The sequence below is a fragment of the Balaenoptera acutorostrata genome, chromosome 19 (assembly GCF_949987535.1).
Source record: "Balaenoptera acutorostrata chromosome 19, mBalAcu1.1, whole genome shotgun sequence".
Lineage (NCBI taxonomy): Eukaryota > Metazoa > Chordata > Mammalia > Artiodactyla > Balaenopteridae > Balaenoptera > Balaenoptera acutorostrata.
In genome coordinates, this window is record NC_080082.1 from 5,892,980 (window position 1) to 5,917,160 (window position 24,181).

A 24,181-nucleotide genomic window follows, 5' to 3' on the forward strand; every position below is an offset into this window, starting at 1 on the left:
GATAAAGAAGAGCAAGTGTTAACAAAATCTATTTTCTGTTAAAAAAAACCATATTTTGATGCCCACGTACCCACAGTATTTGCTTTTTGATTGTTGATACTTCTGGCCTTATAAGAAAGAAGCAATTCAGCAAAGCGTGGTTCTGTTGTGGACCCCACTAGGATGTAGGCACTCTTGTTGTTGTTGTTACAGTAAGTTCCCTACACATGAACCTTCAAGTTACGAACTTTCAAAGATGTGAACGCGCTTGCGCATGTCCAGTCACGTAAGTTAGTTCACGTGTCTGGCATACATTGTCACGTGTATGCATCCTCTACAAGTGGTTGTGCTTTTGTGTACTTTACTGTACAGTACTGTATAGAGTACAGTAGTATAGTATCTTTTTTTAAAATTTATTTTTGGCTGCGTTGGGTCTTCATTGCTGCGCACGGGCTTTCTCTAGTTGTCGTGAGTGGGGGCTACTCTTCGTTGTGATGCGCGGGCTTCTCATCACGGTGGCTTCTCTTGTTGCAGAGCTCGGGCTCTAGGCACATGGAGGATGAGAGCTACTACCCAGACATCACTGGATCGTTTTTTCAAGAGGGTAGATAGAATTGAATCCAGCAAGGAACCAGAACCTGTGTCATCAACATCAGGTATGAGTGAAATTGCAGCTTGCCCTTTGTCTCCTTTTGCTGACGATCCTTCAGCTCTACCATCTCCCACCTCCTTCCCTCCTCCAGTGAATAACTCTTCTTGCCTGTGCGCTTGATGCCAGCCCCTGTATGCCAGCTGTTGTACTGTACTATTGTACTTTTCAAGGTACTGCACTGTAAGATTAAAAATGTTTTATTTTTTGTGTTTGTTTTTTAAGTATTATTTGTGTGAAAAGTATTATAAACCTATTACAGTACAGTACTATATAGCCGATTGTGTTAGTTGGGTACCTGGGCTAACTTTGTTGGACTTAGGAACAAATTGGACTTACGAATGCACTTTTGGAATGGAACTCGTTCATACATAGGGGACTTACTGTATTATTATTACTGTTATTATTTTTAAGTAGCATCCCTAGAAGGTAGAACTCGAGGGTTTCTGCTTCTGTTAACAGGAGCAGAAAAAAGACAAAATAAGCCTGATGAGGTTGGGCCCTGGCCAGAGGCTCATTCCTGTTTGTCTGTGTGATAGCTTGAGACTAGACTTGGCTTTGTCTGAACAAGCAATTGAGTTGAGGATCAAACAGCATCAAAGTGTGGCCCAAGAGGAGCTGCCACCCCGTCATTTGCCACAAATCAAGCCCGGCTCACAGAAACCTGCGTGGGCAGATAGAGGATATGGTTGGCTGGAGCCATAATGCTCTTCTTTGCTTTATTTTCTCCAGATGCTCAGGCTTCTTCCTTAAAAGTCTGGGTGAAGAACATGTAATTTAATTAACCCATGTGCTTGGTGGAGGGAGACTGAGTAAGTGGTACATCCTCTCAATGTTCCTTTGTTACCGAGTTTTCGAATATTGAGACCAAAAAACTAAATAGAGACAGTCCATGGTCTGTAATCAACAACTGTGCCCTCTTATCATTGAAATTTTTTTGTTTGTTCTTTCAATCAGAATTGAGAACCAGACTTTTACAGGGTGGCCTAGGAGACATTTACATTTGAAAATCTTGTGCTGTTTCCAAGTGGTTCTACTTCCAAAGGTTTTATTCATGAGGAAAGTTTTTAAAAAGTGTCATGACAACACAGGGCTCCAACTACCAAAAATTTCCTTAGAATTCTCTCTCAGATTTATATGATTTTAAAAATTTCTAATCAGTTTGAAATTTTCCTACGTCATTTCATCTCCAATAAGAGCAGCCAACTGGCAAAGACCATGGTGATCAGGTATCTAATTTCCATGTGCCAGATAAGAGGCAAGTTTAAAAAACAGGTTACCACCTCAATACATTACACTTAGAATTCACTTGTATTTCATTTATGGTAATAATAAAAGATAGGAGGTTAGAAGTATATCAGAGAGCCTAGAAAAATATGCATTCTATCACATTATCTTATCCCATCAAAAATACTAGGTGAAAATTTCTCTCTGATGATTCTATATTCCTTTTACTTGAAAAGCCCCAAGCAGCTGTTGGAAAGCTAGCTGTGGATAGAACACTGGGCCTAGGGAATCACTGTCAGTTTGAATGCTGAGGTGCCACTTGACCTGCTCTACCACCTGAGACTGACCAACCTCTTGACTTCTTTGAGTCTCAGTTTCTTGACTCATAAAACAAGAATAGCACCATCTGTTTCAAGGTGTTGTTGTGAGGATCAAATCCATATAATAAATACTAAAATAAAATTTTAAATTATAACTTAAAAAGTATAAATGTAATACATTTTCACTAGACTCTAGGACTATGAAGATGAATGAGATAAGGTCTGAAATAAAGGAACTCAGAGCCTAAGGGACATTTGTATTTAGAAACCTTGTGCTGTTTCCATGAGGTTCTTTCTCCGAAGACTCTATTCATGATGAGAGTTTTTAAAAGTGTTGTGATAACACAGGACTTGTCCACCTACCTAAAATTTCTTTAGGAGTTTTTGCTCAGCTCTGCATTCATTTTTTATTTTCTAACCATGTTTTAATTTTCCTATGTCATTTCATAGTCTTTATAGTAGAATAGAAAAGCACTAGTTCTGTTGTAAATGTCAGTATTACTAAAATAGCAGGGACTGCATAGAATCAGAAGGCCCAGGCCCAATTCCCAATTCTGCCACTTGCTGACAGAATGATGACATTGGCTAAGTCACTCAGCATCTCTGAACCTGGGCTACTTCTGCATCGGCAAAGTAGGAACCAGATTACCAATGGCACAGGCTGGCTATGAGGATTAGAAAAACAGACGTATGTGTGAGAACATCTAAGACAATGTCCTGACATGTAGTAGGCCCCCAGTGAATGACTCTTTCCATTTCTCTTTCAAAATTTATGAATATTCCAGCAGAGTTCCATGGCAGCCCTGTCTAACTGATAGCCAATTTCTACTTGTGGCTATTAAGCACTTAAAATCCAGCTAATCTACATTGAGATGTGCTGTAAGTGTAAATACATACTGCATTTCAAAGATTCAGTATAAAAAGAATGTAAAAAATTATTAATAATGTTCACCTGATTACTTATTGATATATCTTAGATAAATTATGTTTTAGGTTTTATATATATTGGGATAAATTTATTTATATATACACACACACACACACACACACACACACACACACTTCAAAGATACTCTCCATATCTATTTAGATATATCTCTATATGTATATATGTATATGTAGAGAGATAGAGATATATATAGAGAGATATATCTATATAGATATGGAGAGTATCTATATAGATATACAGAAATAGATATAGAGATATATCTATATAGAGAATATCTATAACTACATCTATGAAATTTAACCTAATATGCATATATTGGGTGTGTGTATATATAAAATATACAATATATACATTGGGTATATTTATGGTTAAATATATATGTTAAATATATACTATATATGGTTTAATATATACTATTTTATATTAGCTTTATTTATTTTATTTATTTATTTATTTATTTTGGCTGTACCGTGTCTTAGCTGTGGCATGCAGGATCTTCGTTTCAGCATGTGGGCTTCTTAGTTGTGGCATGCAGGCTTCTTAGTTGAGGCATGTAGACTCTTAGTTGCAGCATGCATGTGGGATCTAGTTCCCCGACCAGGGATCGAACCCAGGTCCCCTGCATTGGGAGCAGGGAGTCTTACCCACTGGACCACCAGGGGAGTGCCTGGTTTAATATATACTATTAAAATTAATTTCATCTGTTTCTTTTTCTAATGTTACGATAAGGAAACCTAAAATTACATATGTGGCTCACATTGCTTTTCTATTGGCCCACACTTCTGTACAGCATAAAATCTTGAGTCTTCACAAGCCAAAAAGAAGCTACTTTTAGTTATCTAGACTTTCTATGAGATCAGTTATTTCTCCCCCAAGCATTTCAATTAAAATTAATCTTCAGAATATAGTTTTCTTAGATTCTGATCCACAAAGCAATCTGTTATCTACTTAAATTAATGAGTCGAAAGATGTCTCTTATCTATATTTGAATAGTATCCTGGAGCTAAGAATCATAAACATAACAATTTAGTTGTGTGTCAAAATGTAACAGCCTAATACCGTGTTCTACAGGCCCAATTCTTGGATCTGTACCAATATAATTTTGGAGCTATATATTTTCCCCAATTTGGGTGACAGTTAAATGGATACTAATTTTCCTTAATAGTAACTGGGGAGGCATTTGCCATGAACAGTGGTCCTCCGCAGGTTTTTGAAGTTATCACTCTTGTTAAATCAGAGCATATTACGTATCTACAGCTTTAACTCTTCATTTCTTTATGGCCACAGTAAATGCACAGATTGGTTCTCCACCATGGCGGTTATAAAACGCATTTCATGGGAGCAAGATCGATACCATTGACCAGCTTGACAGACTCCAAGCCGCTCCCAGTCAATGTGATAAGATCTGGAGACAAGGCTATTAATTTTACCATAAGCTGGTTGCTCTCATTCTCAGAGATGCTTTAAACAAATGAAGTCAAGTCACATGGATGCGGTGTGACAGGCACTTTGGGAGTTAGATGGTATAGTGGCCAGAACAGAGAAGATTCAAATGGTTGGCTCAGGGATGATAAAAACTGGAGTTTATCTCAGTAACGATAGTGCAAAAATATTTTTGTCTAGAATGTGTGAGATTAGGAAAAATGGGAAAAAAATATGCATAAGTGACAGCAACTGGGTACTTCAGTGAAGAATAAACAATTCGTGATTGAGAATCCTCTGTTAGCACTGGGTTAGGTACAATACATATTTTTCCAATTTCATGTACCCCATTATGGTATATAAGCAAGGCCAGGGTATCACTGTACAGATGAGAAAACCAAACCTCAAAGGAGTTAGGTGACTTTTCAGTGCCACATGACTAATAAGTACTAAATGTTTGATTAAATCCCAGTTTGGAGTCATTCCAGGTCCCGGTTAATTAATATCATCCACAACAATTCAGCTAAATGTCCCAGAGCACATACATATGCAGGAACAGAGGGGCACTCAGCCGCTGATTTTGAGCTTCTAGATTTACCGTTCCAAGAGGTACTTAACAAATGGAACCTTAAGATTCTGCAAAGCAGTGGATTTAAAAGGTATAATCCCCCTGAGGATCAAGATGCATAATTAACAGCAATACTAATATTGGCTTCTGATCAGTTGATGACATATTTTATTTTAAATATTAAAAATAAAATCAATGGTTTCTCCCAAGTTGTTCCTTCCTCTAATTGCTCCTTTTATTTTATTTTTTTGGAACTATTTCCATCACAATTCTTGGAACTGGATTAGGAGCCAAATTTATGTCTTTTAAATTGCATGTTTATAGTGATAATGATCAAACAAGGTAAACAAGCCTTAAATTTTGCCTTTTCAATTTCTGTCATAACTTTCTCTGTTCATCTTATTTTTTTTCAGGAATTTTTAAAATGGCCAAAAAAGGGGGAAAATAATTTTTTTTTTTTTGCATTTAATTTAAGCAACTTGATTAAGAGACCAGTTTCCCTTTCCCGAGAATACCATGCACTGACTTCCAGTTAAGAAGTGTAAATTGTTTGTAATTAACTTCTACATACTGCAAGTCTTTTGATGTTTGTTAAGTGAACCCATAGGAATAAAGAATCCTCTCTTGGAAGTTTAGTCAGTGTTTCACCTAAGTTCACGTATAATCTTGAATTCTCTAGGTTGTATAAGTGACAGAATTTGGTCTTATTGGAAGGGAGGAAGGATTGGGTTGTCTGAATTCGCCCAGTTCACTCACTGTGCATGTATCACAGTCTGACTCTAATGATACGAGGAGGAGGAATAACTGGCTTTTTCGTGGCCCCTACTTTGTGCTCGGCACTGTTCTAAGTACTTCGCGTACATTTACTCATTTAATCCTTGTGACATCTCTGTGAAGCTGATACTATCATGAGCCTATTCTACGTCTGAGGGAACTGGAGCAGAGGTGGCAAGCGTGGCACTGGGAATCATGCCGAGGCATCCAGCTCCAGGGCAGTGTTCTCAGCCTTCCTGCATGGAAGCCAGGGCCCTGAGTTCCAGAGCTCAGAATCGAGACGAAAACAAACACAGAAAAATGAGATGGTTAAAGTTTAAGGCTATGATGCGAGCCAGCCAGGCAGGGCTCTCTGAGGAGCATGGAGGAAAAATCACTTAACCAGCCAGGGGACAGTCAGAGAGGTGTCCCTGAAGAAGGGAAATCTTGGCAGGTCCAGAAGTTTCAAAAGAGTTAGCCCTGTCAATTGGTGCTGGCCATGGGGCAGCTGGGGCCATGGCGAAGAGGGCATAATCCAGACAGAGGAATGGCCAGCATGAACGGGAGGGAGAGCTCGGCCAGTTCAAGAAACCACATGTGGTTTGGTATTGGGGGGTGGGGGCAGAGTTCAATGCAGGGAGTGGTATGAAAGGAGGGACTCAATCTACTCATGCATTTATTCAAAAGACATTTACTGAACACCAACTATATGCCAGCACTGTGCCAGGTGCTGAAGACAGAGCAGTGGACACACCAGGAAGAAAGGAAGGGAAGCAGGGAGTGAGAGAGGGAAGTAGAAAGCAAACAGACTATATTCCTGCCTTCAGGGAGCTTATAGTCTCATCAGGGAGCCACACTTTAAACATCTAAATAAGGAAGTAAATGCTTAATTACCCACGGAGAAGAAGGCCAGGAAGGAATACAACAGGTGCTAGAAGTGAGACTAGCAGGGGAGACCTTCCTTTGGAACGGGTACCAGGGAAGGCTCTTGGAGGAAGTAACATTTCAGCAGGTCAAGCCACTTAGAAGTGAAAAGGAATCAGGCTAGACTGCAAAGGACCTTTTCACACATATATAAAGACTTCAGAATTCATCCCAAGGGCCAAACAGCCTGATGAGGAAGTAAGGGCCCATTAGGCAGAGGAGTGATGGGATCAGATTTGCACTGATAACCCCAGTCTGGGGGCAGGGAAGCCTGATTCAAGCCTGTAGCCTGTGGGCCTCCACAACTCTCCCTTCTGCTACATGCATGTCTCCTGCTTTGCTCATGAGACCCAGGTCACAGGTGTCTAAATTCTAGAGTTGCTTAGAGCGTGAACTCCCACATTTCAAAATGTAGCTGGTAGGTACAGTCTCTTTAGCTCCCAAACGTCAATTCAAAATAAATTCCTGCAAGCTCCGTGATGTTCTTACTTCCCAGCCTGACTTTACTGAGTTCTTATTTGATGTCAGAATTCGGTGCCGTAATCTACAGTTATGGAAGCTACAGATTCTTAAGTTAGAAATAAATAAATAAGTGGCATATTTTTTTCCCCGGGCTTCAAACGTGTAAATGAGGTTGATGAGTCCCATTTACACAGCAGGTAAAGACATCTCTATCCAAGATGCAAAAGGAATGAAACACAGAGCTTTTCCATGTAAACCTCTGGAGTTCTATATTCAAGGTAAAAATAACTAGCCAATTAATAAGTAAGTAAATAAAAGCAAATGCTCTCCTGTCTTCATGTTCACCATTGCCAGGCAGTGAGGGACAGCAGATCTGGTGGGGACAAGCCACAGTCCTGTCCAGACATACTTCTGTGAGTCAAGTTCAGGATCACATTCCACAGGCTAGAAAACGCCTTTGTGCACGCATCGTTAGCCTCGGCCCCCTCCTTAACCATCCCCCCTCGTCTGTCCAAAGACAAGGGATTCAACTGCTCCTCCACCCATGCAGATCTAAGATGATCTTACACGGACCGGGCAGGTACTAGCTTCTGGGCAACCCACTGAAAAGGCAACAATAGCTTGAGCGTCTATAATTAAACCATTAACAATCAGACTTCACAGATTTGGGCTACAGGTTTTCCCGTGAAGTGGGGTCGCAGGGAGCAGGTAAGGTAAGAGAGGCACATCCTTCTATTAAAGAATTGCTGGGCTCCAGTTACTGCAGCTGAACTGGGCTTCACTGGGGTTACATTTGTCTTAGAGAATTCTTCCTTCCCAAACATAGTGACGTGAAACCAGCCACTGTGACATCTCTCCTGTTTTGATTGTGCTGGGTGCCCCAGTGCCCTTGTTTCTCTCTTTGGCCTCACTTTCTTCTTCTACCTCTAATCTCTGGTTTCTGTGTCATGGCCTCAGAGAGGACATTTAGCCCATGGTTCCTTATCCTTTCTCGAGAGGTTCTAAAATAATGCCATTGATGGGACATGTCACCTGGTGTCTGGTGCTGAGCCCAATGGAATGATTCTGTGATAGAGGCTCTATTCTTATCCCTGCTTCGTAGATGAGGATGTTGAAGTGCAGGGAGATGAGTGGCTTGCCCAAGGTCACATAATCATAAGTGGTGGAGCAGAAATTTGAACCCGCTTAAGTTTGACACCAAAGCCAAAGCCCCACCACTATGCTGCTTTTCCCCCAGATGTTTACCCAGATATCCATCCCTGTCTCTATCAAGATGTCCCCGGGATCTGCCAACTCAATGCATCGAAGCTGGACTATTCACCTTTCCCAACCACAATTCCCTGACTGGTCCAATCCATCTTCATCCTCCTAGGCTAGACAATTTGGAATCATCAGGATGATGAATCTTGGCTCTTTCTTCCTTCAAACCACACCTTCCACTGGTTGTTCCCCTCCATCGCTACTGTATTGCTCTAACTCATGCCCTCACCTTTGGATCCATGGGTAGCCACCCAAGGGGCACAGTCTTCTGGTGGCAGGAAGGAGAACGGGTGGAGAGGCCAGAATCTCAATCTCATTTCTGCCAGTTTCAAGCTAGGAGATCTTGGCCAAGTTCTCACATCTGTAGGAAGGGCTGCCATCAGCAGCCTCACAGGGGGTTGTGAGGGTTAGAAATAACGCCCATTAAAGCATACCCTGAGATGCACACACTTACTAGAGTCCCGCTAAACAATACAGGCTCTCACTCACCTCTTTGTGCCTCGGTTTACCCCAGTTTATAAAATGGGGACAGGAGCATGTGCCTCATCGGTGGTGGGGAGATTAGATGAGTCAGCCTCTGTGGCCCGTGAGTGCAGCACCCAGCACACAGCAAGCGCCATGCACGCATTGGCTGTCGTTACCAGCCCCACCTCCCCTGCCCTCTCGCTTCCCTAAAGGCACAGAGCAGCCTTCACCACTGCCTCCCTACTTGGTACTTAATCAACATATACGTTCACTTTCTCTCCCCAACCAGGAGCTGAGCTGACTAGTGTACTTATTGCTTTCCTTCTCTAGCAGCTGGCCCACTTTGCCACACAGAGTAGGGCTTCAAAAATACCAACTGGGCATCCGTTAAGGACTGTGCTTTCCTTAGAGGGATTCTCTGGCTAGCTATTTTGTTTTCCTAGCCTTTTCTTTTTTTGGACTTTTTGTATTATGGACACATCTGGGCAACTTCACAAGGCCGATTTTCAAACCTCACAGAATTACTGGAGGCGGGAGATGAATGCCCCGTTCAGCTGGAGCCTGGCCAACTGACCAGGACAGCAGCCTCCACTGTGCTTTATAAGAAGCAAACGATTGCAGCCAAGCTATGTGGACGGTGGGTTCAGAAAGAGACACATGAGAAACAGCCGGGGCTCCAAGGAGCTTTGCCTCCAGAAGGGTGTCTTTCTGGAACTCAAGAGACCAGCTCTTCAAGACGGAGTCTCTTGGTAACGATTCTGGGTCTCCAAGCCCATGAAAGCGAAGTTTTGTCCTAAGAAGTGCCTCCAATTCCTCTGCTCTGCTTTGAGCTCAATACTATGACACTGTCTGTTCCAGATTTAAAGACGAGCTGTCAATCACGATGAACAATATTCATCTAAATACATCCCATCCTGCATGTGAACCCCCTTCTGCGAATCTCTGAGCCATTTACTTGTTCCCAAGAAGCACTTCGTGCTGCACATTCTGGCAGTTTTGTTGCTTTAGATATTTGGAAGTCATTTATATCACAAGTTAGTGAGATGCTGTGAAAATGACCACGGCTAAGTGAGAGATAAGCTCGCTTTTGTGGTGCCAATGGATTTCCACACTGGTATGTATTCACCAAGATCCTATTTTCTTTTGAAAACATCAGTGGCACACTGTGGATTCATTTGTAGCTTGCTACCTACCCTTAACTCACAGATTCACAGATATGAAGGGGAATTATGGAGCTTGTCCAGCAAATACATTCCAGCCCTAGAAACATCTCTAAATGACCAATGGATAGTAGCTTCCAGAAGCATTGTATTGGGAGAGATACTCAGGTCAAGCCAGGGGTGATTAGCAATATCTGCCACGTATATGGTGACAGAGTGGGGCAGCGCACATGCCACTTATTTGCCATTGCAGACTGTTTAACCCCTCTAGTCTGCAAATATATGATTCTTTCAAGATCACACAGACAGCATTGGCAGGAAAGCAACACTCACATTGTCATTTGTACTGTCTCTGCTCCCCAGCTGTGGAATCGGTGTTCACTCCACCACTGAACAAAATTAGCAGATAAAGCAGGGTTATGGGGAGCGTGGCAGATGGAGAAAGGCAGTGGGAATCACAGGCTTTAAAAAACTGGGTAAGAGCAGGCCAGCAGCAGGTAGGAAAAGGCTAGCCACACCAAGCTGGGGACATGCCATTATTATTGTTATTATTTTGCCTGGGTCTTGCTGTGTGTCTTCCCTTTCTATAATCGAGAAGCCACAGAGTCTCTGAACTCCTGGCGAAGCAGGAGTAGGTAAGTCCATTGTACCAAATGTTTCTGGATGACACAATCAGGAAGCCCGAAGGGCACTTTGTGGCATTCCTAAAGTCACATGTGTGCAGGGGCAGAGATCTGCATACATGTGCATGTGGAAAGGAATGGGCACCAGTGCATGGCAAAGGGGCAGCGCCATATGCCATGGTTGCCTCATATACAACTCCAGTGGGCGACTGGTTCTTGCCTGCCCAACATCCATTTCCCTTCCTTAGATGACAGCATCCTAACTTACGTTGAGTAACTAACGACCCTTTTTTTCACTCTCAGTCCATATACTTTAGGTGGGGCTGAGTCTACCCTCGTTTGGGGGCAAGGCATGTGACCCAGACTTAGTCAACCAGAGCCTCAGGACCAAATGGACACAGTAACTGGCTCAGGGATGGACACACGCTCTAAGGAGAGCCAATGAGATTCGGTTTCAAGCTTGGGTTGGCAGTATCAGGAAGAGATGCTCTCTCAGGTGACATCAGACTGAGAAAATGAAGTGGAGCTGCTGAGACCTCCACACAGGGAAGCAGGGATGGTTGGGACTGTCTAAGAGTAACGACAGTAGAAGGACAATGGAACCACAGATGGATAAGACCAAAGCTGATGCCGTCATCTGGGCACGGATACATAGCCATGCTAGCAGGCAAAGCTATCCCCGAAATACTTTTCACATGCCCCCAAAAATTCCCCCGGCCACACTGTTTTTTGAGTTAGGTTTCTATCATTTGTAAACAACAAAAGAATCTTGACCAATAATAAACCAAAGACCCATTTTCCCCAAAAGACATACAGACCGCAATGTTCCTCCTTGGACCCAACTTATCCCAAGCAGTTATATTACCTGCAAGGAGCCCCGGATGTCTTTCCCTCCGACAATCACGAGTTCTGCCATGTCTTCCGCATGGGGAGTCCGGGCGTGGACGAATAGAGTCTTGCCCACTGCAGTTATGTTTCTCAGGGCGACTAAGCTGCCATCATTGTTCACCTTGAAGTATGGGCTTGAGACCTCATAGTGTAGCTTGTCATTTCCCTTACAGTCACTGAAGGTCACTGGCAAAAACAAAACACATGAACAGAAACAGGAGTGTGAGTAGGTTGGGCAGCTCGGTCCTGGAGCTATCTTTGACCATTAAATGTGGATTACCACTCTGCATTCCAGATCCACGAATGCTGCCCCTTATCCCACAGCACCCTCTTGTAGCCATATGGCTTTGACTGTGCTGAAGGACCTCACTCAATCAAGAATTGTCCTTAATCACCTCCCATGGCCCAGGCAGGTGCAAAGCCCTTTGATGCACAAAGAGAACCTCTTCCCTGCCCTGGAGTGTAGTGAGTTAAGCGTACAGTCAGATATGGTGGAGTGATGTTTGAGGACACAATCTCCTCCCTTCTGTATGAGGTGCTGTGGCAGAACCAGAGAGCTCAGGAGCCTTGAGGGACAGCTTCATAGACACGATATTTGAGCTGGGTCTTGAAGATGAACGGGAAATTAGAAGGCCCCTAAGAGGGTATTGGGGTTCTAGGTTACTCAAAGGCATGGAGGTGGTGAAGTAACAAAACAGACTCAGAGAAAGAGAACTAACTCAGTGCACTGGGATCAGAGGTGGACTTGAAATGATGCAGGGATGGGGAGGTGGAGAGGCTGGAAATGAAGCTGAACATGTCCTTTAGATACAAATTAGGAAATGCCGCTAAGTTAGGAGGCTGCCTCATAGCCCTGAACTATTTTTAGTGTGGACAGGGTCAAGGTCAGGTGTGTGTTCTGGTCCATAGCCCTGAACTATTTTTAGTGTGGAGAGGGTCAAGGTCAGGAGTGTGTTCTGGTTCCAGGGTAGATCAGTGCTTCCCACGGGGCTGGGGTGTATCGGAATCACATGGGAGATTTGTTTTTTAAGTACTGAGCACCCAGTCCAAAGATTCTAATTTAGTAGCTCTGGGTTCTAGAGAGCGGTTTGGAGAAGGGCAAGAAGAGAAGCCAAGAAAACTGTTAGTTTGGTGTCATACCCATGATGCCTGGCCCAGATTAGGACAGTGGCTGGATAGATGTGAGGGCACTTCCTACAGCTGCATGGCTAGGTTGTGTCCGAGAAGCAGCCGTCCTGGCGGAACCGCATGGAGCTCGGGGCCGTTACCATGAGCAGCAGCTGTGACAGCTGATCTATCACGCTTCCCTCTGCAGTGCATCTTTACTTAGTGCACGATTCTGTTACTACAGGTATCACCACTTATTGTCTGTACGTGTGTGTGCCCGTCTGCCTTCCTCTGTAAACTCTGGGGACCCTGGGGGTAAGCGTGGAATTGTATTACCTGCTTTCTTCCCCACCCCCACTTTTGTTTTCTTAGCTCTCTGCTAAACAGGCTCGTTTGTTCGTTTACTAAACCTTTAATTGGAGCATAACACAGATACAGAAGAGCACATAAATCAGAACGTACAGCTCAATGAATTTTTCACAAAGTGGGCACATCCGTGTACCCAGTGCCCAGCCCTAGACACAAAATATTACCAGCTCCCCCTTCCTCCCCCTCCCTGAGTAAAATCCCTACCCTCCTCCCCAAAGGCTACACTATCCTAACTTCTAATACCATAGATTAGTTTCATTTGTACTTGCACTTCATGCAAATGGAATCGTAGAGTGGGTGCTCATTTGTGTCTGCCTCTTTCACTCAACATTATGTTTGTAAGATTCATCCAAGTGGCTGCAAGTAGCGCAGTTTATCCTCGTCAGTGTATAGAATTCCATTATGTGGCCATACTGCGTCTATTTATGTACTCTACTGTTGATGGGCATATGGGCTATTTCCAGTTTGGGGTTCTTAAAATATTACTACCAGGAACCTTCTTGTGTGTCTTTTAGTGACAATATCTACCTGGGTCCAAGTACACTGTTAAAGCCATATAATTGTCTGCTGAATTAAGCTGATCTTTCTATTCTGGGACCATAATTCTTATGGTGATAATAACCATTTTAGCTGATCATTATAATGGCTAATGTGAATTGAACACTTTCTACACATGAGACTCAGTGCTAAGCATTTTACGTACATGACCTTATTTAATCTTTACAACAGTTTTGACCCCCTCCCTCCAGTCTGTAGATAAAGTAACTGAGGCTTCTGAGAGGGCGAAGGAGGTGCCCAGCACGCAGTCTGTAAATCATAAAACCAAGATTTGAACTCTGGTCTGTCTGCTTTTCACCACTACCTGATCTCAGTAAAGACAAAGCCCTGTTGTAAAACACTCCCCTCCTGAAATCCCAGCAGAACCTGCATATAATGACGTGCGTCCCCAGCTCAGTCCTGCTCCCACGTTCCCGCCCAGCCTGGAAGCACTTCACAGGGTGCCAGTGCCACCTCGAGGTCCCTCTGTGTCAGGGCTCCAGCACCTTTCCTGGCTGCCAAGTCAGCTCTAGGGGCTTCTCTGTAGTGTACACACATGGGATCTCTTGGGAGTCTGCAGTTCTCAGACACTTGTTCACTTCCTCTGACCATCTTCGTAGCTAGGAGCGATTGGGCGTGTCTGGGTCCAGGTTTTGGAAGTGAACTACGAAGGAGAGACATGGCGGTTGCTTTCACTGTCACCATCAGTTAGTATCAACCCACTAAAGGCACACTGCTCAGATGACAGGGCCCGCTTGGGAACTTGTTGTCTATTTTGCCAGGAGGCTGGTTCTGGCCTTAGTCCCTGGGCAGGATCAAAGAAGACAGTCTCAGCTGGGAAGGGATGGAGGCTAGGGAAGGCATACAAAGGCTAATATGGTTATTATCACCACAATAATTATCTTCCCAGAATAGAAAGACTCTGTAGGGGTTCTAGTTTCACAGGTAAATTCCTTCCTTCTTCCCTTCCTTCCTGTCTTTTCTCTTTCCTTCCTTCCTTCCACAAATATTTCCTGAGCCCAGGTTATGCCAGATGTTGGGGTTATAATGTTGAACAAAGATGGACACAGTCCCTAGCTTGAAGTCTAGTGTGAGGGTGGAGGGGTGGGGATGGACATTAATAGGGGACTTATTACAGGCAGACAGAACCACAACATGTGGAATGGCCCTGGGGCATTCAGGGAGCTGCAAATAAGCCAGTGAGATGGGCACAGAGAGCAAGGGAGAAAGCAAAGAAGAGATAAGCTGGTCCAGGAAATGTGGGGTCTGGAAGGCCACATAAAGACGTATTTCTTGAAGGAAATTTGGACCCGTCCATCACAACTGTAGAACCGACTTCCCTCCTCTTGAGTCTCATACAGTTCTGGCTCCCCACGCAAAATAAAGCTCAACACTCAAGGCCCTCCCTGTCCAAGCTGTCCACTGGCCCCCCACTGGCATCCATCTTCACTCTGTGTCTCCCACATTACCCACTTCCGCACCTCCCGACAGCTACGCTACTCTCCTACCCCTTCGGTGGATTGTATTGCTCCCTCTGTGCAGAAGGTAAATACTTCCCAGCTTCTTCACCCTGTTAACTCTATCATTACCTCTATCATTAACTCTATCATTCTTGGAGAGTCGGCTTGGGCCACTTCTCCAAATATCCTCTTTGTGTTGCCAGTGTTTCCTGTACATAGTGAATTTTATATCATATCATATCAACAGGTCCACTCTATGTATCTGTTTTCACCATCAGAACCAAGGGCAGAAATTGGATCTTATTCTTTTATTCATCTCCAGCAATGAACAGAAAGCTTTTCCATACAGGAGGCCATCAATAACAATTCCACTTAATTACTCTCTCGGGGCTAAATGATGCCCTAGTGGTGGTGGAGCAGGGGTCCCTCTTCCATACTGGGCGCGGAAGATACTGAAGGCAAGGCTGGGAACTGAGAAGGAAGGCCCCTCATCACCTCTTGTCTCGGTTGAGCCCAGCAGTGGAGCCAGGTAGGAAATGAAGAACTCAGCCATGGTCTCCCCTTAGTTCCCCAGGCTCTGTGTGCATCCATTCATGACAGCACTTAGCCTCCTGTGCTTAGCTTTGACTTAGCTCACTGGTGAAGTCAGGGGTGGTGCCTTATCTTCCCTCATAATCCCAATAAAGCTTCGCATAGCCACTAAGCATAGTTGGGATCGGTGTGTGAGTGTTGAATGAAGTTTTGACAAAGAACAGTAACTTGTTATTTACTGAGTGGCATCTGAGTGCCAGGCTCTGTGCCCAAGACTGTACATTCAGTCTCCCCTTTTAGCCTCATAGCAATTCTAATCTATAGCAGCATTTCCCAAATTTTTTTCATTATCTCCCCTGACCCAGGAGCGTTTTTAGATGTTTTTGTCTAATTGCCACCATTCTCATGAATTGTCAATGTCATAGACATACTGTATACCAGTTTATTTACTGCATGTATATCTGTACTCTACACACACACAAAGTACAATTTTTGCCTCTCTCCCAAGAACCCATGTCACCCCTTTGGTGACATATAGCCCCACTGAGAATGCATAATCTATAAGCATCTTTTCCATATTATGGGAGAAAAGACTGAGCCTTGGAGACACTGACTAACATGCTCTAGGCCACACACCCGGAAAAGGCAGACACCTGGTCCCAGTCTGATCAGACTGCATCTATAGTTCAAGCTCTCAGCACATCCATTTCCCAGAAATGATAAATGAGAGGAAAAAGGGCAGCTGCCCCCATCCTGTCCCCTCAGGCCTCTCACCGATCCCTCCAGGTCGTCAGACGTACCAGGTGAGGGCATATGAGAGACCACATCTGCATTCAGGACCTGGCACACAGTAGGCCCTCAATATATGCTAGCTCTCTTCCCAACTTGTGCTATCAAGTAACTAGGGTTGCATAATTGGGTCTTATATATTTTAGACACCTTTTACCAGTTCAGGAGTGAGTGCTTTAGACTGTGGGCCTTTTTCAAGCCTATGAGAATCACCTAGAGAATATTTTTAAAAAGTAGCAATACCTGTCCCAACTCCGAACCGAGATTCTGACATAGCTAGGCTGGGGTCCAGGCACTAGTATCTCTTTAAGACTCCCCAGATGAATCTAATGCAGCCAGGGCCAAGAACTAGGACCTTGGACAATGGATTCCTTGTCAAGATGCCAGGTTTCCACATTTCCCAGCGATTCCTGGCACAGAGAAGAGGGTGGGGACCTATCATGCCAGGAACTGCTATTCTCGTGCCCTAAGAAGAAGCAGTTTTAATGGTAGGTTTCTAAGCCGTTTTCCAATCCTGGCTCATGTGTAGTGGCCCTGAGACCTTGGGAAAACCACCTGTCCCTTTAACCAAGGAACAAACAACAGTACCTCCCCTCATAGGTACTATAATTCTTACGGTGAGCATTAAACAAGATATGTACCTAGGTACATAAAGCACTTTGGACAGACCCTGGTGCCCCATGAATAAGAACTATTCTCATCGTTATTCCTGTAATTCTGGACATTAAAGGAGCTTCACTTTCCTTTTCTACACAGCTTCCTTCTTCTAGCTGGTTTTCTGCCTGCCTCCTGGGTCCTTCCACCTCCTTCTAGTCAGGTACCCATGTTCTGGCCTCTGCGGTTACCATGGGGATGGTTACTACAGACATTTCTGCTGAGGCTAAAGGAGTGAGGCAGATGATTCTGATCCAAACTTGCCCATCTTTGGATCCTCCCACTTTTCTTGGCAAAGCCCTATCTGTCTCACATGAGAAGTCATGAAGGAAAAATGACATCAAAGTAGTGAAATTACAGTGCCTGCCCATAGTGGACGCCACAAAGTGATGTTAAATATTCTTCAAATGGATTGTTTGTAAAGATAACAGGCCAAAAATCCAAGTCATTCTTTTTTCTAAAAGAGCGACGCTGTGCTGAGAATCTTCTATTCATGATTGCGGTGAATCCTCACGTTACCCATTTGAGGTGAGGACTTTTTTCCTCTGGCAACCGAGACCTAGCGTGGCCGAATGAGGTTAAAGTCAGTTAGTCTAGGCTGGTCTGCCTAAGCAAATGTGCTCCTTCCTTCAACCAACTAGCTTCCAGATTCACAGTCTAGCCATACTTTCATACCTGATCTATTATTCATTTAATATTTTTCTTTTAATTGACTCACATTTTCATTTACAAAATTATTTGAAGATAATCTTTATAGTACATGATGAATGTGCCAAATGTGTTTTTTCTAAAAATGTTAAAATAAATTTAAGAAGTCAAGTAAAAACATATGTTTGTCCATGTATGCACTAAAACCCTCACAATGATGTGTGTTCCATTCTCCAGAAATGGTGGCTTGGGCTATATTCCTCCCTCATTTGAACAAAGGCATGCCTGGCTCTACCCTACTCAGGCTTAAAATCTAGGAGGGCTCTGATATAATTATATATGATTATCTGATATAATCTAGGAGAGCTTCTGATATTTGAAATAATATATACAACATGAGTAATGAGGTCATGAGAAAGACACAAACCTTAGAAAAGGCACAAATCTAGACCACATCAACGATCGTGTTTTAATATTAATCAAAACAGAAATAGGTCACAACACTCTTTGTTTCTTCTTCCTCCTGAAGGAAACAGACTCTACTTCCCCACTGATTGTAATCTCACCTTCAATTTCCTATTACAGGGCACAATTGATAGGATCAGCCCGCATTGTCTTACATTATGAACTTTGTTGACACAATCAAAATATCAGTGATTCTCAAACTTTTAAATAGAGATCAAGCCAGTGCATGTTTCAGGGTGCAGAGTTCAAAGAACATATGAAGGATGAAATTGAATAGTCTATGTCTATTTTTTTTTAAAAAAATAGATGTTTCTATAGAGACAACCTCCTAAGTAGCTCAGAATAACACCATGAAGATAATTGAAAGGAAAAATTCTAATAAACAATTAAACTTGTGAACAGATATTGAAAACCTCTATCTGAGGGGGAAAAGGAGCTATCTGTACTATTCTGAACCTACAAAGGACTTCCTTACATAGTTTATCACTGGCATTTAAAATAGCTTCTGGGGCTTCCCTCGTGGCGCAGCGGTTGAGAATCTGCCTGCCAATGCAGGGGACACGGGTTCGAGCCCTGGTCTGGGAAGATCCCACATGCCACGGAGCAACTAGGCCCGTGAGCCACAACTACTGAGCCTGCGCGTCTGGAGCCTGTGCTCTGCAACAAGAGAGGCCGCGATAATGAGAGGCCCGCGCACTGCGATGAAGAGTGGCCCCCGCTTGCCACAACTAGAGAAAGCCCTCGCACAGAAACGAAGACCCAACACAGCCACAAATAAATAAATAAATAAATAAATAATAAAAATAAAGGAATTCCTTTAAAAAAAAAAAAGTAAAATAAATATCCTTTAAAAAAAATAAAATAAAATAAAATAGCTTCTGGAAAAAAAAATATACATAGAATATACTGTACATGGGGATTTATTGGAAGCAATTGCACAATATCATTCTTTGAGATAATCTTCGAACACCCCAGGAGACGAAAGGGGGGAAGTAAACAATCCCCACCTGGGGAAAAATGCAAATTAGGCGAATGGCGCCACTCAGAGTTTCAATTATGCTTTCAGCGTGTTTCCACTCAAAATGTCCTCGGGGCTTAATGCAAATGTCAGCAAAAGACAAACTTTAGCTGGGAGACAAAACCACAATTGAATTGGGAAGTTTGGCTTGTGAATTAAGGGGCTTAATCTTCCTGACCTTGATTTTATGCTTTTCTATTTCTTTCTTTTGAATGTGGTTCTTAGGGATGGAAATGGAAAAGGCATAGAATCCTTACCATCTAGAAACGTGTGAGGAAGCAAATTAAGCCATATTATGATCCCAGAAAATGTAACAGTGCAGATGGATTTAAATTTACCTGCAAAATATAGAGCAGGCCTGCTCATGTAGATAGGTATGAACTAAATATGGAATCTGTGCTATTCTTATAAGTGCTTTGGGGTGAGTCTGTGATCCATGCACTTGTATCTTACATGGGCAAATGGTCCTAAATACATTATTCACATTTGTAGAGACTGGTCTACACATAACTTTAGGGCCTCTCAGAGTTCGTGGCCTGGTGGAGTCTTGGTGGCCAAGACTCCACTTGTACCCGTGTGTGGGGATATGTGACGATCAGTAGTAGTGTGGGGTTGGAACCAGTCAACCTGGGAGGTGTATTCCTCCCACAGTCAGACGCACTTGGATCTACTTCTAGCAAACTATACTTGCATACAGAAGAGAATGGCTGTTTCAGCAGTATGCTGGTTAAAAAAAAGAAAACAAACAAACAAAAAAATGCAGAATGTATGTCGTTTACTCCCTCTTAAGACTGTACCACATATCCTGGTACTCATAGCTCAGTTAGTCAAACAGAATTCAATTGCTCCATTTAGCATGGAGGGCCTGCATATCCATTGATCTGCAGAGTCTTCACTGGGGCATGGAAAGCCATGTCTTTCTAACAACTGAAATAGCACTTAGTTCAGAAACATCAGATGGACTCTGCCCAGGATACAGACCATCACTTAATTGCTTTTCACATCCTCAGTAGGGTCCAACTTTCTCTGAAAGAACTCAAAGGACTTTTGTCCAGAGGCTCTTTGGATTTGCCCAAGTGAGAGAAACAGAAAACATTTCCTTCGGTTTCTCAGAACACCCTCATTACTCAAGCCTTCTAGTCAATCAAGGTTTCATTAACATATGCTCAGTCCCACCCACGGTGGACCAGATCCCTGTATGATACATCCTCCAGCCTTGATTCTGTGTACCCTCCAGATTGCTGAATGCACGGAACCATATCCTGTGTTCCATGTTTGGCCTGGAGTCAGCACTGACATCCACAGAGCTTCTGTAAGGTTCTCGGCATGCTCCTAACCACGACTGATTATCCCAGCAGTGGATTTCACCTCCAAAGTCTTTGTAGATTTGATAGGTGCAGAATGCACATAAAACAGTCTTAATATATCTCATGTGTCAATCCCAAGTTTGATAAAATAGTTTCAATTCTATCATGTCAGCCAAAGACATCATAATGAATGATTCCATCAAGTGATCTTCAGCAGAAACCTATTTTTTGCCATGTAAACCCTTAAGGGGCTCCTCCTGGAAAAAGAGCCCACATCTGCCTGCAGGGGATTTTCTCTACCTACCATTAAAAACTGAGCTGCTAGCTCTGGATTTAGTCTTTTCTGCCAGGGTCTTACATTTTCCTCTTGCTACTGATTTTTTTTTAAAACACAGCAGGTTGTTTTCTGAAAGAATGCTACGCATTTTCTATCCCATGGTGGTTATAATCACTATGAATTTGTATCTCAGGTTGGGATTTATGTGGCACAGTGCCTGACACGGTACATACTCAATCCTGTTTGTTGAACGAATAAATGGCAGAACTGTAATTTGGTAGATAAGCAAATTTGAAACTCCCCAAACAAAACTGAGAAGGATGGCCCAAACTCATGTGAAGATTTGAGTCAGGTGACTTGAAAGTCACCTGATCACTGAAACAGGAATCACTGATTCAGCAACTTTGAGAATCACCAAGTCTCAGATTTACAGAGATTCCCTCTGATTTCATATTACTAGCCTATGTCTCTTACTTAGTCCTTAGTTTTTGATTTATCTAGTAATTACGTGCACACATGTCTCCCTCTCTGAGTATCTATAGGGTAAGTTAATGAGAAAAGAAATTTGCTCCACTATAACTTATATTTGATCTTGTTGTTGGAGCTGTCTGGAGACATGTAGCAGAGTGTCCTGGCTGAGCCTATATTGAGATTCAGATCCTGACTGTGTGTGATGCTCTGGCAGTACCATGATTTCCCAAATACCCCTATACCCCATGAGCAGACATACATATAGAGAAAGGGACCTTTAAGAAGGTGGACCACAGAGGTGGCGGAGTCAAGATGGCAGACTAGGAGGACATGGAGTTCGCATCTCTGCAAAACTAGAGCACCTACCAGGCACCAGTGGGGGACCACAGACACTTAAGGGGATGGGAGGAACCCCCAGTGACTGGGTAGGACTTGGGAGGGAGCGAGTGGGGAGGAGAAGTGGAAGCGGGATGGGACCGGCGCCCCTGAGGGGAGGCTAGGGGAGGGGAAGGGATACAATGCTCAGAGGGGGGAAGTGGGGGCACCGCTGGGAGGGCAGAGGATCAGAAGGGAGCGCGGCCAGCATTTCCCCTGCCCACCTGGGCCCCCGGGAGCTTGCTGAGATCCCAGGCCTGATCGTCTGCCCACCGAGGCCCCCTCCGGCCGCATAGGTGCCGAGGGAGTGGGAGGGAGGGAAGGCGGAGCAAATGTAAAGGCCGGACAGACTGGACCGGCACCTCTGAGGAGCGGCTGTGGGGGGAGGAGTTCCCACACCCAGCGGGGCCCACCCATGGTTAGGGGGTCCAGTGGTGACTGGGGAGACCCTCAGGAGGGCGGGGGAACAGAAGGGAGCACGGCCAGCACTTTCCCCGCCTGCCTGGGCACCGGGGAGCCTGTTGGGCTCCCGGGCATAAACCCACGCCCTCCGAGGCTCCCTCCAGCAGCACAGAGCCTAGGCCCCGCCCCTACACCCCCACCCAGGGCCCTACCTCTGCACTCCGAGAACCCCTCTGAGACCCCCTCCAACCACCCACACACCCTCACCCAGGCCCTTAGCTCCAAACCCTGCAACTCCACACTCAGAGGCCTGCCTCAGACCTCAGGCCATACTGCCTTTCAGCCCACCAGACAGGTCCTGAGCCTAGGCCACGCCCCCAAGGCCTTTTCTGGCCAGGAGTGTCCTGAACCTAGGCCCTGCCCCACCCTAAACCCCGCCCCTGCCTAAGTTCCACCCCCCCGCCCCACCCTTCTTTTTTCTGTTGTGGTTCTGTTTTATCTTGCTGTAGTTGTTAAAATTATATTTTTATTTTTCCTAATATATTTTTTATCTTTCTAATTTTATTTTATTTTTTATTCTTTGTTATTGTATTGTTCCTTTTTTTTTCTTTCCTTTTGCAGCACCGCATGGCTTGCGGGATCTTGATTCCCAGGCCAGGGGTCAGGCCTGAGCTCCTGTGGTGGGAGAGCTGAGTCCAAGCCACTGGATTAACAGAGAACCTCAGACTGCAGGGAATAGTAATCGGAGTGAGGCCTCCTGGAGGTCCTCATCGCGGCACCAAGACCAGGCTGTACCCAACTGCCTGCACACTACAGTGCTGGATGCCTCAGGCCAAACAACCAGTAAGACAGCAATACAGCCCCACCCATCAAAAAACACAGACGACAAAAAAATATGTTACAGATGAAGGAGCAATGTAAAAACCTAAAAGACCAAATAAATGAAGAGGAAATAGGCAACTCACTTGAAAAAGAATTCAGAGTAATGATAGTAAAGATGATCCAAAATCTCAGAAACAGAATGGAGAAAATACAAGAAACGTTTAACAAGGACCTAGAAGAACTAAAGAGCAAACAAACAGTGATGAACAACACAATAACTGAAATTAAAAATACTCTAGAAGGAATCAATACCAGAATAACTGAGGCAGAAGAATGGATAAGTGAGCTGGAAGATAAAATGGTGGAAATAACTGCCATGGAGCAGAATGAAGAAAAAAGAATGAGAAGAATTGAGGACAGTCTCGGAGACCTCTGGGACAACACTAAACACACCAACATTCAAATTATAGGGGTCCCAGAAGAAGAAGAGAAAGAGAAAAGGTCTCAGAAAATATTTGAAGAGATTATAGTTGAAAACTTCCCTAACATGGAAACTGAAATAGCCACCTAAGTCCAGGAAGCGCAGAGAGTCCCATACAGGATAAATGCTAGGAGAAACCCACCAAGACACACATTAATCAAACTAACAAAAATTAAATTCAAAGAAAAAATATTAAAAGCAGCAAGGGAAAACCAACAAATAACATAGAAGGGAATCCCCATAAGGTTATCAGCTGATTTCTCAGAAGGAACTCTGCAGGCCAGAAGGGAGTGGCAGGATATATTTAAAGTGATGAAAGGGAAAAACTACAACCAAGATTACTCTACCCAGCAAGGATCTCATTCAGATTCAATGGAGAAATCAAAAGCTTTACAGACAAGCAAAAGCTATGAGAATTCAGCACCACCAAACCAGCTTTACAACAAATGCTAAAGGAACTTTTCTAAGAGGCAAACACAAGAGAAGAAAAAGACCCACAAAAACAAACCCAAATCAATTAAGAAAATGGTAACAGGAACGTATATATCGATGATAACCTTGAATGTAAATGGATTAAATATTCCAACCAAAAGACTCAGACTGGCTGAACGGATACAAAAACAAGACCCGTATATATGCTGTCTACAAGAAACCCACCTCAGACCTAGGGACACATACAGACTGAAAGTGAGCAGATGGAAAAAGATATTCCATGCAAATGGAAATCACAAGAAAGCTGGCGTAGCAATACTCATATCAGATAAAACAGACTGTAAAAGACTGTTACAAGAGATAAGGAAGGGCACTACATAATGATCA

General features: G+C 43.7%; 1 protein-coding gene across 2 annotated transcripts in view; it reads right to left on the reverse strand.

The window, feature by feature from the left end:
* CDH13 (cadherin 13) overlaps positions 1 to 24,181 on the reverse strand; it is a 1,038,265-nt gene that overhangs the window by 642,324 nt on the left and 371,760 nt on the right. For both annotated transcript variants that reach the window (XM_007182584.3, XM_057533958.1), the window contains exon 3: positions 11,627 to 11,835. In XM_007182584.3, coding sequence (XP_007182646.1) covers positions 11,627 to 11,835 — 209 coding nt within the window. The remainder of the gene's footprint in view (positions 1 to 11,626; positions 11,836 to 24,181) is intronic.